This window comes from Ictidomys tridecemlineatus, chromosome 8, assembly GCF_052094955.1.
Source record: "Ictidomys tridecemlineatus isolate mIctTri1 chromosome 8, mIctTri1.hap1, whole genome shotgun sequence".
NCBI classification, from domain to species: Eukaryota; Metazoa; Chordata; class Mammalia; order Rodentia; family Sciuridae; genus Ictidomys; species Ictidomys tridecemlineatus.
The window spans coordinates 71,138,050-71,156,591 of record NC_135484.1 but is presented as its reverse complement, the minus strand read 5'-3'; the positions used below and the strand labels follow the sequence as shown (position 1 = coordinate 71,156,591).

The following is an 18,542-nucleotide window of genomic DNA, read 5'->3' as shown; positions in this document are numbered from 1 at the left end:
GTCTTGTCCCAAAACATTATGTGATGTTGCAGGTCAAAAGCACAATTTTCAATTAAAACAGTCCCTTTTTACCCAAAAGGAAGAGCCAGAACTAATACCTCTTCTCCAACTTGTTCACTTTTCCTTATAGTCTAATGTCATTTAAATCAACAAATTCCCATTATTTCCAAATTCCCTATGACTCATTCTATTCTTTGAGATTCTATGACATGAAGCAGCAGTTCAATTGCCCTCTTCAAAATCTGGTCCAGTTCTTAGACAGATGGCAATATTAATGGGATCTAAAGGAAGCCAGCAACTAAATTCTATAAAATTCTACATCCCTTTAACTATGTGTAAGCAAGAAAGGCAAAGAGAAACACTATGACAGAGGTTCAAGTGCCTCAATCAGAAAGAATGAAGAATATTGCTTAAGGAAATGGGTCTAAGAGACTTTTGAAAACCTACATCCATGGACTAGAAGGTAAACCATACCTTCTTTAAACACAAGCTTCCCTGAAGAGTCAGATGTATAACAACCAATATACTCCTGAATATCCGTGTGTTCATGATTATTGATACGCACGCAGTGATTGCCAGTAGCTGCAGCCAGCCACCTGATCAGGCTTGTTTTACCAACTGAGGTCTCTCCCTGAATCAGCACTGGGTATGTTCTGTACGAGATCAGTCAATACAACAATTTTTAAAGAAGAAGAAGAAAAAAAAATGCCCAAACAAAAAACAGTGAAACCATTATTATTTTGAAAAGTGTTAAAGAAGAATAACTTTATCATTTAACAACATAAACAAAATTTTCTATATTTATGCACTGAGAAGTTTCTATATTTAAAAACTGTTGCTCAGAAAATACTTCCAACCTCTCGTGAGAAAAAGTGGAATTGACCACTACTTGTCTAATAGTGACACATATTCACCACCAATATACACCCCACCATGCCCCCCCCCAAATTTAAACATGGCCAAACATTTTCATCCATATTGCTCCCACCTAAGGTATAATTAGAAATAATACTTTGTTCCAGGAGAAAAGTCACATTGCTAACCTTAGAAAGTAATAACTGTAATGAGCAACAACAAAGCTCTTTCAAAGTAGACTAGAATAACATCAAAGCCTATGCTTATACAGATTTCATAGCTGATGGAAAAAAGGCCCACACACCCTGCAGAGACCACTCGGACTATATCTCTCAGGTTCAACTTAACAGAAGATGTCAGAACGTATGTGTCATCTATTGTAGGCTCCTTATCTCCCACTGAAATCCAGTAGCCTTCAACCTGGATGAGCCGACCTCCTTTTGGCTCTGGAATAGGCTGAAAGAGAAAAGTTAGAGAGATAATCCACAGTCTTAGGACAACAATGTGTAAGAGAGAGGAGTAAAGTAGGATATGAAATTGTTAGCAAGAATGTTGCCTTCTTCTGGATTCTTTCAAAACAAAAATCCTTTGGCAATGAAGAATGAGAATAAAATCTGTCCTGTATCTGTTTTAAAATTGGGAAGAAGTTTGGTGGGCTGGGAACCAATTTGAATCAAAATAGTTTCCTACATGTTTTTATAATTCGGTTCTTTTCTATTATCTACCAAAATACCCACTCTGTTTAATCACAAACCTATACCTCATATACAACAGGTATATGGTGCTGTAGTGAAGGAGGAGGCTTTGTATTACTGTGCTTTGGTTTCTCTAGAAGATCAAAAAACCCGAAGGCTCTCCGGTCATTTGTGGGTAATTTTATGGACAGCGGTATTATCTTTCCAAGATAAGGTATTTGCTACTAGGTAGGATTATACAAATTGTTTTATCAATCAAAAATGGTCAAAAAATGGTCAAAACTATAGCTATGGAAAATTTCCCAGACCTGAAGCTACAGGTTTTATAAAGCTAAGGACAGCCAAATTGAGCACTGGAGAAAAAAGTACCTTTAAGCTTCTGTCACGACCATGAGAAACATATAGTAAAAATGAGCAACTGGAAGAGACTACTATTTAGTTATAATAGAAGCTAACTTGAGTCTTTTTTGCATCAATGTTTTTACAAGTAGTTATTCATATGTTATTTTTAAAAGACTAAATCCAAAATAACTGCAAGTCTCAATGGCTCTCTTCCTACTAAGCAAACAATCAATAAACAAACATTTCAGTAGTGAATAGTTTCAATCTTTCAGACCTGTGCTATTCTGTAATTTCCTCCGCCAAACTCAAATGACAGTTGTTTAGAACAGTGGCCCCTCTCCCTAAGAAAGCCTGATCATCAATCAGAAGGAAAGTGTATAAATAACCTGTAGGGCAATCATCTAATGAAATGTTATGTAACCATCAGAAAGCATTTTATAATGATCTCTGGTACCATAATGAAAACATATCAAAGAATTAGACCAAAACAGGAAAGCTAGGGCTGAAGGTGTAACTCAGTGACAGTATACTTGCCTAGCAGGCACAAGGACCCAAGTTTGATCTCTAACACATAACACACACACACACACACACACACACACACACACACACACACACACGTAATAGTAAAAAGGGAGACCTACAGAATATTCATGTGTGATGGTTAACAACAGAATTTGAATATATAATGAAACATTTGCATTACAGTTTAGCTGGAAAAAATTATCTGCAGGATTTAAATCTCCTAGGAATACAATTTATTGGAACTTTTGAACTGAGCACTGGAAGACATACATTTCTGTAACCTTAAAATTTTTTGTAACAGATTTCTTTTAGAATTGTTTTTTTTTTTAATTTAAACTCAAACAGTTGAAAATTTGTTAATCCATCCAGCTATTTATGTCAAATAAGTTGAAAGTAAAAAAACAATGTACCTGTTTCAGCAGACTTTTGACATTGCCAGAGATGATATGTTGACAAATAAGTTTCTGAACTACTGGATGTGATGCCCTATTGAGCTGTGTTAGGAAACCCAAACAAAAACCCTAGAGAGAAAGCACATAAAATAAATTGTGTCTCTGTTGAAATAGCCCAGTACTTCCCAGAACAACTTTGAAACGTGTAAGGTAGTAGAAAAACGCGCAGGACAGCTCTAGTATGAAGTGTTTCAAGCTAATCAGAATGACTGTGAAACAAGACAATCTAGCATATGTATTCACATTCCCTCCCTCCTTGGTGAGCCCACCCAACCCAGCTCCTATGTCAAATAGACTTCAGAAAGACCTCATATATTGAGCGCTGGATGTTGCCACATGGATTGGAAGCTGCAAATCGCAAGGCCCTGCAGAGAGTTCGAAGGCTGTAGTGAGGTCTGTGGCCAGTCCCATCAACCAATTTTGTGCCAGACTCTTTCCGCAAACCTGTGTAGAAGCTACAAAGAGGATAAAAGTTTGGGTAATTTTAAGTATTATTTTCTTGTTGTCACCACTTTTCTATAGAAGATTCAAAGGCCATGTTTATAAATCATAAATGGTAAGCCTTACATACAATTTTCTATAGCGAATATCAAACCTTTCAGTCTGGAGGCTGTCTTTCAAAATGAAATAGTGAAAAATCAAATCTATTTCCTTTGGAGAGGCACAAAGTACAAGGTATAGCTCCTCTAGCAAAAAAGTATCAATGATAAGTGAGAAACTTTTGTCTCTTAAGGAGAGGAAGATGCAAGAGACCCTTAGTAAGAGCATACTGATTCCAAACTTAGTGTTCCAGAGTTGGTTCTAACTCAAAGGGCAAATGAAGTCTTTGTATAATCTATAGTGTTGATGAATGATTACAGAGAACACAGAACTCCTGATGTTTTGAAAGGTCACAGACAATGGCTATAATTAGTTTAAGTGAAATGTTACAAAGTGGGACGATATGATGACCATTATTATAAATTATCACTATAACATTTCAGATTCAGAGGAGACAAGATGAAAGAACTCTCACACTGAAACATGAATTTCCCACACTTTGAAATTTTTTGAAATTCATTATCAACTACAAAATCAAATCCATGTTCCTGGCCAAATGGGATATGCCCTGCCTCTTTACAATCTAGGAAGATATTTTTGTTTCTTTGAACAAATGCCTCCCTGACAAACCTATTTAAAATAGGACTTCAGGCATTCATGTTCCAACACTTTGATGTTGTTTCTTCAATTTTCACAAACTAAAATTATAGGATACAGCTCCTCATTTATTGGTTATCTTCACTTTTAGAATTGAAGCTCCATAAAGAGAACCAAATCTGCTCTGTCTTATTTACAATACAGTCTTACCAATGAGGCATTCCTTGAGTCACTTGTTTATTAAATAAGAAACAAACTACAAAATGCAAAGCAAAAACACCCTTATGATCCTATTTCAACTCCTTCACCTATTATATTTCTTTCTAGAGGACACAATAAAAGTTAAGTAAATGATCTGCCCAGAATGACAAGCTTCTATCTTCTCAAGCTAGTCCTAGGATTCAGGTTGTCTAACATAAAATATTGCTCTCTTTCTATACGGGCACACAAAACAGAAAAAAGAGACTATTAAGTACGAAGCCACACTATCACTCTGTATTTTATTCAGCTCAATGTCTATTAATTCTAAACCAGACTCCTTCAATGATATAGGCCATTTTATCACATATCCCACATATCTAGTATGCAAATTACAAGTAGAAAATATTTCATCAAGACAGGTCAAAATATAAGCCATTTATATTAAATCTAAACCAGGAAAACAAAATCTTAGCTATAAATATAGAAGTAGTCAGTAGAGCTATTATCTTATTGTCTGCAGTCCCATAGATAGGGGGGTTTAGCTTTCCATGTAGGGTTATGGGCCAAGCAATATGTGCAATGACCAAACAGACTCCATTTTACTGTGAGACTCCATATCATATAAGAAATGCTTCTCTTGTGGGAAAGCCCCACCTCTATACCCATGAATAGTTACCTAGCATAACATACTTGGCAACACAAAATAGCAATTATTATACAATGTAAAATTGTTCTCTTTTTTGGAGTAATGTACCTTGTCAGAGATTGATTGTCTAGACATTAGTAACCATTCTCTAACTTGTACTCAAATAGGGTCATTTTGACCCACTTCTGCTTGCTTGCTGCTATGCCAACCCAGAAAGTCCTGGGGGAAATACCAATGTACCCATTGTATTGTCTCGCTAAATGCCCAATCCAGCTTCTATACCTGATTGCTTATAGCTACATCAACACAGATGCAGTTTTTGTCTTTAAATATCCTAAAATGCTAAGGCTTGGGGATGGTTCCTTGCAGAGACAGTTATGGGTCCTGAGGGGAGCTGGCCAGCTAAATAAAGACTCTTCAATTTGGACAAAACTGGGATCTGGTGTGTTTTCTAAATGACCTACCCCACAACAGTAGGAAAAGATTTTCCTAAGGAAAATCTTAATTCACATAATGTTCCATCTTTAAAACAGAAATCCAAATAACAATCTTTCCGTCAGTTTTCTCCAGTTAAAAGCAAAAGGAAAAGAAGGAAATAAATGTATGTTCAGAGGGAAAGTATATAAAGACAAGCCAAACAGAACCTACTTTATGATTCCTTGCACTGTGCTCTTGTTCATGCTCAATCCTTTCAGATAATCCACAATAAGAATCTGTAAATCCTCTTTACTTTCCAACTCTTCTACATATAGTTCCGTGAACCTGTAGTTATTACAGAATAAATACTTTTAAGAAAATTAATACAAATATGCTGACAAAAAAAATATTAAACAAGTTTTATAAGCTCATTTTAAAATACAGATTCTTAACTTGATCATAATAAAAGATAATCTATCCACTAACTCATTATCACTTCTTCCATGCAATAAATTTTCTAAATATATTCCTCATATGAGAAAACAGTTACAAAGCTAAAACATACTTATCATTTTCAGGTGTTTTTGATCATAACTAAGTGTAATGAAAAATATGAGCAACAAAAAATAAGCCCCTCATGATCAGAAATAAAAGATAAAGTGAAAGAAAACGGGTACTTCAATGTAGTTTCTAAATTTTCCCTGTGGAGCTTTTATTACTTTTATCACTACTTTAAAACTCGAAACAAAAGGTTACCAACAATAATTTTGGTTATTTCTTTTCAAAGGTTACAACCATAAAATACCAAAAATCAAACTGTTTTCATGTCAGTGCTTAGTGATGAAAAAGAAACTTAATATAAAAAAGCTTAATAAACCTATATGCTATACACTATACTCTGACATGAAATTTTACTAATAGGTAAGAGGCCATTTGAAGAAGGAAAAGTTTTTTCCAACAGTACCCATGAGCCATTAAGTATCATATTAAAAACCACACAAAGTATTCTTTATTGTTCTGGACGTTCTCATACACTTACAACCTATATAAAGTAGAAAAACATAACAACTAAGGAAACTAAGATTCCTCTATTACAGACCAAGAAATTTCAAGAATTGTTTTGAAGTCTGGTTATGTTGATGTTACCAATCAAAATAAAAGAGAATTTAAAACACCTTACCTGTTTCTTATTCCTGGTGGGAGATTTCTTTTGCCCACATCAGTAGCTGGATTCATGCAGGCAAATAAACGGAAGTCAGGATGACGAACCAGTGGCTCTGTTGAGAGAAAAGTAGAAATCCCCTATTACTTGTAACAACAATCAAGTAATCAGATCCCAGTCCCTAAGGGAAGCCTACCTAAATCCACAGAAACCCCAGCCCCAAATTTCTTCTTAGAACAGTCAAGCTGGTGCAGGCAAGAAAATTAATACACATATGCTGACAATAAAAATATTAAACAAGAGCTGGGGATATAGCTCAGTTGGTAGAGCTCTTTCCTCACACGCACAAGGCCATAGGTTCAATCCTCAGCACCACCAAAAAGAAAGAAAGAAAAATGTTTTGGGCTGGGGATGTGGCTCAAGCGGTAGTGCGCTCGCCTGGCATGCGTGCGGCCTGGGTTCGATCCTCAGCACCACATACAAAGATGTTGTGCCCGCTGAAAACTAAAAAAAAATAAATATTTAAAAAAAATTCTCTCTCACACTCTCTTTAAAAAAAAATATTAAACAAGTTATATAAGCTCATTTTAAAAATACAGAAGTTTTAACTTGATCAAAATAAAATATAACCATTAACTCATTATCACTTTTTTATACTATCCTTACCTTTTCTGAAACCCCATCAAAATCTTTTTTTAAATCTACATATACAATTTAGCCTCATGTTGCCATTCTAGTTTTGTGAGCATTTCTGCACCGTTACATCTTTCATCACCCATTTATTCACACACGTATTTTGACAATGTGTGCATGTCTATTACCCACAACCCAATTGCCTTGACAAACTATCTCCTTCTTCTTTGCATTCCTAATATCATCTAAGAACATTTCAAAATACTTTGCAGAAACTTTGTTTACAAGGAATGAATGAATTCCATCAGGAGGTTCACATAATCCACTTATGCCAAAACAATCCCATTTTTAAATTTAGGCCAAAAGACATGGCACCAAGTCAAACCCCAGAGTGATCAAATGCTACCTGTGTCTCCTCGATCAAGCAACACCAGGGAACCAGAGGATCCTTCAAGCAAACCACTCAGACATTCTAATGTTTCAGGAGCAGCCAAATTAATCTCATCCAACAAGATCCACTCTCCTTTCTTTACAGCCTGAGCTAATGTACCCTAAGAGAAGACAATGTAAAAAGTTCAGACTGCAGATCAAATAAAGGCACACTTATTAAAAGCAGTTATGTGAGCAAGATTAGAAACTGAGGCCAGGGTAAATCTCTCCCACTTAAGAACCTATACTTTGACTGCTAAATGGCTGTCAAAAAATCATCAGAGTTTAAGGCCAACTTAACCTTGTAAATGTTCCAAGGAGGTCACGAGAGTATCTTTGAGTCTTACACTAAGATGTAATACACTATCCTCTCATTTTGTGTATAGTCAATTAAATAATAAATTATTCAAGTATTTAAAAGCACCCAATTACCTGTTCTAAGAACCCAAAATAAATACAGGGTCAGGTTATAAGTATAGCAAGACCAGAAAAATGTCCAAATCAAGAGTGTAGTAGTAGCTGGGTGTGGTGGTAAATTCTTGTATCCCAGTAGCATGAAGTAGCTTGGGAGGCTGAGGCAGGAGGATCACTAGTTCTAAGTCAGCCTCTGCAATTTAGCAAGATCGTGTCTTAAAATAAAAAAGGCTGGGGATGTGACTCAAGTGGTAAAACCACTGGGTTAAATACCCAGTACCAAAAAAAAAAAAAAAAAGAGTGTAGTAGTTGCAATACATGTCCTTTCACAGTTGCTTAAGAATAACAAAATAAATCTTAGCTCCAGTCCACTGAGGTTCTCTCTTTTAAGTTCTCTTTCCAGGAGCAATAAAAATATCTTACAATCCACTCAGTTAACAAATCAAAATCTGTTTCACTATTCCTGGGTGCAGTGGATCCCAGCAGTTTTGAGAGGATGAGGCAGGGGGATCACAAGTTCAATGCCAGTCCTAGCAACTTAGAGAAACCCTAAGCAACTTAGAGAGACCCTGTCTCCAAATAAAGAAAAAAAAAAAAACTTTCAAAAGGACTGGGGATGTGGCTTAGTGCTTAAGCACTGATGGGTTCAATCCCAGTACAACCCCCTCAAAAAAAGAAAAAAAAAAAACTTACTATTTAAATTGCTCTGGACTTTTATTTTCAGTTGATTCTAACAAAAATGCTCTACAAATTAAACTGAGAAAAATAAAACCGAATACATTATCTTTGTTATATCATTAAATCCTAAAATATAAGCCTTAATTTCAGAGCCCTTGACATTTTAATTGGTTATTTTATAAATAATCATATTTTTATAAATAACTGTATTAAGATTAAGCATGGTCCAGTGTAGTGGCACATTCCTGAAATCCCTGTGATGCAGGAGGCTGAGGCAGAAAGATCATAAGTTCAAGGGCAGCCTCAATGAATTTGTAAGATGCTGTCTTAAACTAAAAAATAAAAAGGGCTGGGCAATGTAGCTCAGTGGTAGAGGATCCCCAGTACCCACCTAAAAGAGGTTAAGGACAGATGACCAAATTTCCTACACCCATGGTTGAATAAACCTTCTCTCTTACTAAAACACCAACCAAGACACTACCTCCTCAAGAACATGATCTAAAAAGGTTTTACAGAAATAATATAAAAATAAAACAAAGAAATCCCAAGTCATGAATATTTAATCCAAGTGATCTTTCCCTACATAGACAAACTACAGCAAACAGTATAGCTGACCATGTCCTTTAATAAAAAAAAAAAAGGGACACAGAAGTGAATGAACTTCAATCCCTCTCACAAATATTTTTTAATATTCCCAAGTAGGCTGGAGCTGGAACATGGTCTCAGGCTCAAGCTTTTGCTTGTGTACACTCACCCCTGCTTACATACGCATAGAAAAAGAATATAGAGTACACTACTTGTCCTCAACTGCTTCTTTAAAACTAATAATTACAGGGACTGAGGTTGTAGCTCAGTGGTAGAGGGCCTGCCTTGCAATGTGAGGCACTAGGTTTGATCCTCAGTACAATATGAAAATAATAAATAAAATAAAAGTATTTAAAAAAATAGTAATTGTGCTCACCAAGACATTAGGAACGTTTTAAAAAAATCTTCCCCCAAATCACTACTTAATTTTTTTTTAATCTTAAAACAGCAACACAAATTAGTAACATGCCACAAACCAACACTCCCTTAACCTAAATATCTAAAACAAAATACCTCTACAAATGCAAATAATAGGGCATTTTCAGCCATTTTCATCTGTTGTTGGGCATGGTTGAGTCTAAGGCCAAAAGCTTCCCATTTCTCCTTTAGGAGTAACCCTAGAAGAGAATAAAGACAAGAATTTAACACATTGTTTTATTTGTCATCAATATTGCATATAGAGCTCTTAAACACCTAAAAACCACACAAGTAATGAAACACAAAAATTAAGCATCTTCAACAATAGTCTGAAAATCTACCTATCTATTTTTCAGTGTGGTACTAGTAATTGAACATAGGGGCACCCTATCACTAAGCTGCATCCTCAGCCCTTTATGTTTGTTTGTTATTTTTGAGACAAGGTCATGCTGTTGCTGAGGCTAGCCTTGAACCTGTGATCCTCCTGCCATAGAAGCCTCCAAGCTTCTTGGCTGTGGAATCCAGCACTTTAAAAAAAAACACACATGACATACAAACAAATAAGCAGTGCTTGTATACTAGTATCCTCAGTCATTTGGTTTTACAGAGATCATGCCTAGAAGCATGGCAGCAGCAACACGTCAAAATTTGTCAACTTTGCCAAAAGTTCTAGAAAGCTCCAATTTGTATTTCTCATTTCCCCTCTACACTTTTCTCTTAAGTATTAAATGAATCTCAGTCTCATGTCTTCCCACCATCAGTCTGGGTTATATCCTTACCAGTTTCACTCTGTTTTCCTTCCTTGTCAACAGCAGACTTGTGTACATGCTGCATTAATCTCAGGAGATTATGCCACCGTTTTTGCCTATAACAGGTCTGAATGTGCCCCAAGAAAGTAAAGTTTTGTTTCTTGGAAAATGTTTGGGCAAAGAGCTCCTCAAATGCCTCTCGTAAGGGTAGCCAAATAAGCTTATGGTCCACAGGCTTGTAACTGAAACAAAAGGTAAATGTGATTCACAAACTTCTAAAGCTAATAGAGATTAAAAAGCACACATCAGAATAATCAAAACCAGAAATACAATCTAAATATTAAAATCTATGTCAAAGTTTTAAACTGTAATCTATTCTTCTGTTCCAAGTGTTTGAAGGGCTTCTACTTATTAAAAGTATAATAAAAAATTTCAAAATTTCCAGTTAGACAATAAAACATGCTATTTTATTTTACTATTTGTTTAAATAAATATGTAGAGGACTTAATTATAAATCATGTTTTAAGACTGACCAAAAAGATACCAAGACATTTTTAGAAGAAAAACAATATAAAATCAATGTTTATTCACCATTGGGCAGGGGTTGTGATGATATTGCTCACAATGGGAAAAAACTACTTATAATTAGTAGGAGTGGGAGTATGGGGGTGAATTTATAATATTGCAATGATTTATGACCATCCAAAATTCAGGTTTTATTTCATAGTATTTCGATGATTCTTTCTTAGTTCTTAGCATTTAATTTCTCTGGACAAAAAAAAAAGAAACCAAGTTTCATTTAATAGAGTAGAGAGCATACTAGGAAAAAAGGTGAGGAAACATTGTTCTAATTAGTATATGAAAGTAGCCTAAGCAAAATTAAATGCTTCTGGAAAATCTTAAGGCATATAATTTTATGTAACTTAAGTTATTAAGTACTATAATTCAAGAGCAATAAGACTAATTTTATTTCTAAGAAAAATTTTTAGTTTGAAAACTGAAAAGATGCCAAAATATATTAAAGAACAGTCAAACACAGAGAACTCAGAGACTGCTATTTACTCAACAGCTTATGAGGGAAAAATAATAAGATGAGTAAGAACCAATGACCTGATAATGAGTACCTACAATGACAAGTCAGATTCCAGCGACAAAAAGTGTGGGAACTTCAAACTCATTTCCACTTACCCATAAGCATTAACAGATTGATAATGGCATTTCTTTACTGTGTTTATTCAACTAAAATTTACTGATCACCTATGTGTGTTAAACCCTGAGTCAACAAGACCTAAAAGGTCCTGCTCCTATTAGGCTTACAACCTAATCCAGAAATAAATCTACTACAAAATATCAAGCAATAGTTTAATTGCTATGAATATAAATTAAGTAGGGCAGAAGGAAAATAGGTGGTGGAGGTATTAATAACATAAGTTACCAGTCAGGAAAGCTTTATTGAAGAAGGGACATTTGAAAGACACCTAAATCAAACAAGGAAATAAGCTAAGCAGGTTATCTGTGGATGGCAAGAAATGCCACAGAGGAAGTATCAAGTGTCTGTGGGAGTCAGAGGATGCCACCAAAAGGAAACAGCTAGCAAGTGTCTAGCTGATGCAATATGGAAAAAGCACCTAAAGCTGAGCAGCACAGGCATGGATGGAGATCATGTCAGAGAAGTGCCAGTGGCCAGTGTTGGGTTACAAAGGATTTGTACAAGTGTTTACAGGCCAAAAACAAACAAACGTCTTTGGGTTGTATTTTAAATGGAATGAACAGTGGAGAGATTTGAGGAAGAAAGTGATGTAATCTGTACTTCAAAAGGATCATTTTAACTACCACATGGATGCCCAGGTGTGGTGAGCACATCTGTAATCCCAGGGACTTGGGAGGCAGGGGTAGGAGGACTGCCAGCCTCAGCAACTTGGACCCTATGAAATTTTGCGAGACCTTATCTCAAAATAAAAATGGCTGGGGATATGGCTCAGTGGTTAACATCCTTGTGTTCAATCCATGGTACAAAACAAATACACACCAAAAAATACCACATGGCATAAGAGACCAAAGCACTAGACCAGGCAAAAGATGATGAACTAAAGGGACAACATGGGAAGTGGTGAGAAATGGAACAAAATATACACGTCATCTAAATGAAACTGTTAGTACTGAAAATAGTAAACATGGGATCCAAAGCTAATGGAGGCAGCAGTTTAATGGCAGAACACAGATTCTTTTAATGCATATAGAGGACTCAAACAGTCCTTGGCATATGAGGACTGCCACAAAGAGTTAGCTGTTATTACTAATATTAATCAAGCACTGCTATTACTGTCTATCAATTTTATGAAAAAAGTGGCTTAATAAAAATTGGAGTTCTTTAAAGTTGAGTATAGTTGCTAAAGCAGTTAAGTCAATATATGATTCAATCAATGAGAAAAATGCACTGAGGATTTAAGTCAGTGGGACAGCATATACTTATCATGCATGAAACCCTGGTATTTGATTAATCCCCAGTACCCAGAAGAGAAGAACAGAAAAAGCATACAGCTCAAAAAAAGAAAAAACTAAAATCCCCAAATTAACCACAACACACATACTCAATGGAAACAAAACTGACATGGGTCCAAGACACCTGCCTCTATGAAAAATAAGTCACCAGGTATTGTATTCTTTAGAACTATATGGAAAAGATCATTTGAAGTTAGGTATGGTGACAAACTCCTATAATCCTAGTGCCTTGAAGGCTAAGGCAGGAGAATCACTTGAGGCCAACCTCAACAATTAGCAAAAACCCTGTATCAAAATTTAAAAGAACTGGCAATATAACTCAGATAAACAACTGCTGTAGTTCAATCCCCAGTACCCACCCTCCCTGTCAAAATCTGTTCATTTGAAAATGGCTAAAACTAAAGAAAATGACTCTCCAAAATACAAAACATGTAAAGAAAATATAAAAGACAAAACAATACATGCTAAGTAATAAAAATAAATGATAAATGCTGTTTCTTCATTTCATGGTCAAGTCCTGAGTTTAATTTGAGTTCTGTCCTCTTCTGTATAGTTTCTTTTAAGAATGGTTCCAACAGGGCTGGGGTTGTAGCTCAGCAGTAGAGCGCTCACCTAGCACATGCAAGGCCCTGGGTTTGATCCTTAGCACCACATAAAAATAAATAAAATAAAAGCAACTGTGTCCAACTACACCTAAAAAATAAATAATAAAAAAAGAATGGTTCCATGCATGACAAGGAAAATGTAGGTTGTACATTTTCATTCAATTTCTATGACCTTTGATTTTCCTCAATCTTTTTTTTTCTTCATTGCCAACTTCTCCAAAGAGAACCTTCTTTCTTTCCTCCAGAGTTTTTCCCTCAGATACTACTTTTCCTCAAGCCCTTTCCCTATGAACCTGAATTTTATACTTTTCTTTTTTAGTACTAGACTTTTTCTTTATGGAATGATTTTAAAAGTTTTCTGTCCCTCTAATGGGGTCACTTAGGCTGCATCCATCTCCAACTCAGTTGGAATTTGGCTTCTTGAAGCACACAGGTAATGTTGAACATCTATATACTGCCTGCCAGAAGTCCATTTTAAAAACAAAAAATAAGTTAAAATTAAATAAAAGGGCTGGGGTGTAGCTCAGTTGTATAGCATTTTCCCACCAAGTGCAAGATCCGCTCCCCCCTCATTAAAAATCAAATAAAAAAAAAACATATCATCCTTACACTAATTAAAAAGCAATGGGTGCTAACAACCATAGGAAGGGAATTTTCAGTAATGTATATGGTTTGATGCCATTAAGGCTCTTAATTTTATAGTGTCTTTACCTATAATAATAGTTTTTTGAAAAAAATCAATCTAAAAGATGCAGATTTGTAAACCAATCCAATTAGATCCATAAATATCTTCTTTTTCCAACATAAAACTTGATATATGCTAGATATACTTAACGTAAATAATATAAGAAATGGAACTAACCACACATACTAGGGACAGAAATATCACCCTTTCTGGCCTGTCTCCTTGCCTTCTCCTGAATTTTTTTTCCACTTTCTTGCCTTTTCTAAAAAAGACTTTTGATCTTCCAATCTTACAAACAATGATTCTTAAACAAGAGAGTCACCTAGCAACCTACACTATGATATATATTACAAGATTTGATTTGTGGGAGTTCATAACTCACTTGAAACTATTGTTCGAAGTATGATATGTCAAGAGCTTTGTAATGTTGTGAACAACCAATAAAAAAAAAAAAAAAAAGATTTGATTTGTTACTTTCTACTAGTATGAGAATAGAGAAAACAAGGGAAATTTCCAACGATACAAAAATTGAGGAGTATGTAAAGTTTTCTTTTAGTAACTCATGTTAATCTACTAACAAGAAAAAACGAATATATTCTAGTCACCAATTTGGCACCAAAACGAAACTCTGGTTTATTATCTGTTAGTTACAAATCTTTCATAATATCAATTGCATCAGGGCACCAATGGGTTCCTGTGTATTCAATACATTTACAATAACTTGAAATGACTGACAGAACATTATAAATTCTTAGAGGAAAAGATGAACTTGTCTGTGTTTGATTAGTATAGGATTAAAAAAGTAGGAAATTACTGAAGACATATATAGATCCAAAAAAAAGAAATAAACAGCATAGACATGCCTGGTTAATAAAAAGATCTGTAGAAGCATCTTTGTAGAGTGACAGCAAAAAATCTTCATAAAGGTTCTTAAAACCTATGCTTTAGTTCAACTGTACTATATATACAAATGCTACCTGATTAATATACTTGTCTGGTTTGTCTTCCCTCTTCCCTTCCAGTGTATCATCCATCATTGAGAACAAGGACCTTTATAATGAAAAAAAATCATCTACATAGCCAAGATCCTCTCAATAAATTCTAATAAGTACCGTGTTGGGGTGCAGCAAGGGGTGCTAGTCTTTGAATATTTTCCCCAGGCTGCCAAAGCTTTGTAAGAGAATAGTGTTTCTTACCTCAAGCAGTAAACACAAAATAACATGAAAAAAATTTCAAACCACATTTACCCTCCAAGCAAGTCTGCAGTGTCACTCTGCTGATTCATATTGACAACTCTCAAACGGTGGCCTTTATAAAAGAAAGGGAAAAAGAATTATTCCAAATTTTTAAATGCTGATTAATATCCAGTATACATCTTAAGAATGTAAAGACACAGAATAGCACAAATCTTTAATATGTATTTCCATGTATCTTCTCATTTTACTTCAGGGACCACAAACTTTTTAAATTTTCTCACATCTCCATATAGATATAAAACAGTCACATTCACTGTGGCATTACTGGTATAGCATCTGGATAACTATGCATAGGAAAACACCCTTCATTAAGTCAAGGTCTAAAATTAGGGCTAAGTAAATATCCATAATGTGTAATTATTTGATCATTACAAGCCAAATTAAAAAAATAAAAAATTTTAAAAAATTGTCCAATCTGCTTAACTTAATGTAATATGTAGAGTATAATTCCATCTGTATAAAAACACCATCTAGACTGAGGATGTGGCTCAAGTGATAGCGTGCTTGCCTAGCATGTGTGAGGCACTGGGTTCGATTCTCAGCACCACATAAAAATAAAGATGTTGTGTCCACCTAAAACTAAAAAAAGAACCCCACCATCTATATGCACATGCCATTGCACACCAAAAAATTAATCCAATCAGTTAATAGTGGTTATTTCAGGGAAACAACACAGATGGAGAAAGGTCACTTTTTAAAACTCTAGTTATCTTTAGACTGTTTAAAAACAAAAAACCAAAAGAGTCATTGCAAAATGCTTAAGGGCAGTCATTTCCCTCCAGGAGTTACCTGTAATGTGTGCCAAGTACTGGACAGTAGAGGTTTTGCCAGTCCCAGTCTCTCCCACCAGCAACACAGGCTCCCCTTTGCTGACGCACACTGCAAGCTGTTCAATGAGAACAGAGGATGGCCGTGTAGCAGCAAAAGTGAATTTCTCCCTAAGAATGGGAAAAAGGAGTTTAAAAGCCAGCCTGGGGATATACATCAGTGGTAGAACAGTTTACCAACCTTGGGTTTGATCCCCATTGATGAAGGTTCCCCCCCTCAAAAAAAGTCAGGCTGCAAGCTTTTCTTAGTGTTGAAAGGAATTCTAATTCCCAGGTTCAACAAAGAAGAATGAGGAAATAGCCCACAGTAATTGTCTTCATGCTGTACCAAATATTCCTACAACATATGAATTACAAAATTAATTTGCTCTGCAAACACAAAAGAGTCATACACCTGGGTAAGGTGCTAGGCTCTAGAAATTCAAAACATCTATATGACAAGACACTATATTAGCTGTGTCTTGAACAAATTACTTAACCTGCCTTAACCTCAGTTTTTTCACCTACAAAATATTTATGATAATTGTAATGGGTTTAAGTGTCTTCACTTAAATTCAGTCTACCCAGAATCTGTGGAACTTTATTTTTAAATAGGATATTTGCAGATTTAACCAAGTTAAGAAGAGGTCATACTACTTAGAGTGGGCAATAAATCCAGCAGCTGGTATCCTTGTAAAAGCAATCTAGAGACAGAAACACATAGCAGGGAAAAGGCCCTGTAACAACAGAGATAGAAATCAGACGGATACAGACCTAAGTCAAGGATTGCTGAGAGCCAAAATCATCCAGAAAGTAGCAAAAAAGTATTCTTCCCTAGACCTCTCAGAGGAAATATGGCCCTATCAACACCTTGACTTCAGACTTCTAACCTCCAGAATTGTAAGAATAATGTCTGTTCTTTAAAGTCACTAAATTTTTGGTCACTGTTAAGGTTTATAAATCATAATTTATAAAATTATTATAATCACTATATGAAAAAGCAAATGAAAGCACTTAGCACAATGCCAGGCATAGATTAAGTTTATAATAAATATTACCAGCTCAGAATCTTATATAATCCCAGCCCTCAAAATAGACAAATGCCAAAGTCTGACTTCCACCTGAGCCCTGCTTCAATAAATGCACTACAGCGAGCAAAAACCATCTTCGCTAGTCCACATCTTCGCTAGTCCACATCTCTAATGGCCTTTATCACCTCCTGTTAACATCCAGTTTCATAGAACATACTTTGGAAAAACACTGCTCCTTACCACATACCATGCTGGCAAAATGATAGTTCAGTAAGGTATTCTGTTCAAAGGATAAGACGAGACCTTCTATCAATTCTTAATGACCACATAGTACATAGGTTAGTTTAGAACCCCACTTACCTCTGTACATGAGCAGCCTCGTTTTGTTTCCGAAGAAGTCGCACTCTGCCTACTTGCACATCTAGTTCATTGATCAGAATTTCTGGTTTATAAAGTTGACAGAAAAATTCGGCCTGTGGGAGGAAAAGATTTCAACTGAATAAAAATCTGCATGCTCTTTAACATTTTCTTATTCACAGAGGCTCATTGTGACCTTCTAATCAGCCTTCTACCTGGAAACACACTCTACTTCCAAGATAGGCAAGTTAGCTTTTAATCAAGGTTGATTTTTCTTCATTTTCCGAGTTTCCAATGTCTTTTTTAAAAACACTGACTGTATTTCCATAAAATGGTCCTTTTGACTCATGTAAATAAACCTCTGTCTATATCCAAAGTGGACACTGCTGATAGACATTTCCCAACAGAGTAAAAACAAAACAAAAAACCCCTCACCTCCTAACTTACGGGAAAAAAATTAGTAGATTTCTCTTCAACCATGCTATTCTCTGCTTTAAATTTCTAACATGGTTCATCTGACTAGTCAAAGCAGAAAAGGAAGTTATGGAAGACGCTCCTGGGTGTCTAGCCATCCATCTCTTTACTTGTTGATAACTCAAGCTGGATTTTGTTCAGATTTAACAAAAGTAAAAAAGGGGCAAAATGCTCAGGGAAGATGAACCCTCCCCAAAGAAAAAGGGTAAACACTGATTAGTCTAAGTGGTTTGTTTCATTCCTTTGCCCACTAAGATTAGTATATGTATTAATTAATTAATTCCCTCTCAGTGGAGTATTCTATTACCCAAAACACCCCAACTCTTAAGAAGCTAAAGAAACATTTCCACTATTGCAGTTCCTTACATGAAGCATGCTATAGTCATAATTCAAGTAGGAAAGCCAAATATCTGCTCAAGATGAGCCATAAACATTTCTCCAGCCCCCAACCACAACATTACCACTATTGAAGGGCTCTTTCCTCCAAAA

At 35.5% G+C, this 18,542-nt stretch overlaps 1 protein-coding gene across 2 annotated transcripts in view; it reads right to left on the bottom strand.

Annotated features, from left to right (window-relative positions):
• Positions 1-18,542, bottom strand: part of Mdn1 (midasin AAA ATPase 1) — a 144,585-nt gene that overhangs the window by 92,327 nt on the left and 33,716 nt on the right. For both annotated transcript variants that reach the window (XR_013425006.1, XM_078019614.1), the window contains exons 13-24: positions 17,583-17,695; positions 16,175-16,323; positions 15,377-15,437; positions 10,368-10,579; positions 9,685-9,788; positions 7,472-7,616; positions 6,451-6,547; positions 5,502-5,615; positions 3,177-3,324; positions 2,828-2,938; positions 1,160-1,311; positions 475-653 (exon numbers count right to left, since the gene is read on the bottom strand). Coding sequence is in view for 1 of the 2 variants with exons in the window: in XM_078019614.1 (XP_077875740.1) it covers positions 475-653; positions 1,160-1,311; positions 2,828-2,938; positions 3,177-3,324; positions 5,502-5,615; positions 6,451-6,547; positions 7,472-7,616; positions 9,685-9,788; positions 10,368-10,579; positions 15,377-15,437; positions 16,175-16,323; positions 17,583-17,695 (1,585 nt within the window). In the remaining variant the exon portion in view is untranslated. The remainder of the gene's footprint in view (positions 1-474; positions 654-1,159; positions 1,312-2,827; positions 2,939-3,176; positions 3,325-5,501; positions 5,616-6,450; positions 6,548-7,471; positions 7,617-9,684; positions 9,789-10,367; positions 10,580-15,376; positions 15,438-16,174; positions 16,324-17,582; positions 17,696-18,542) is intronic.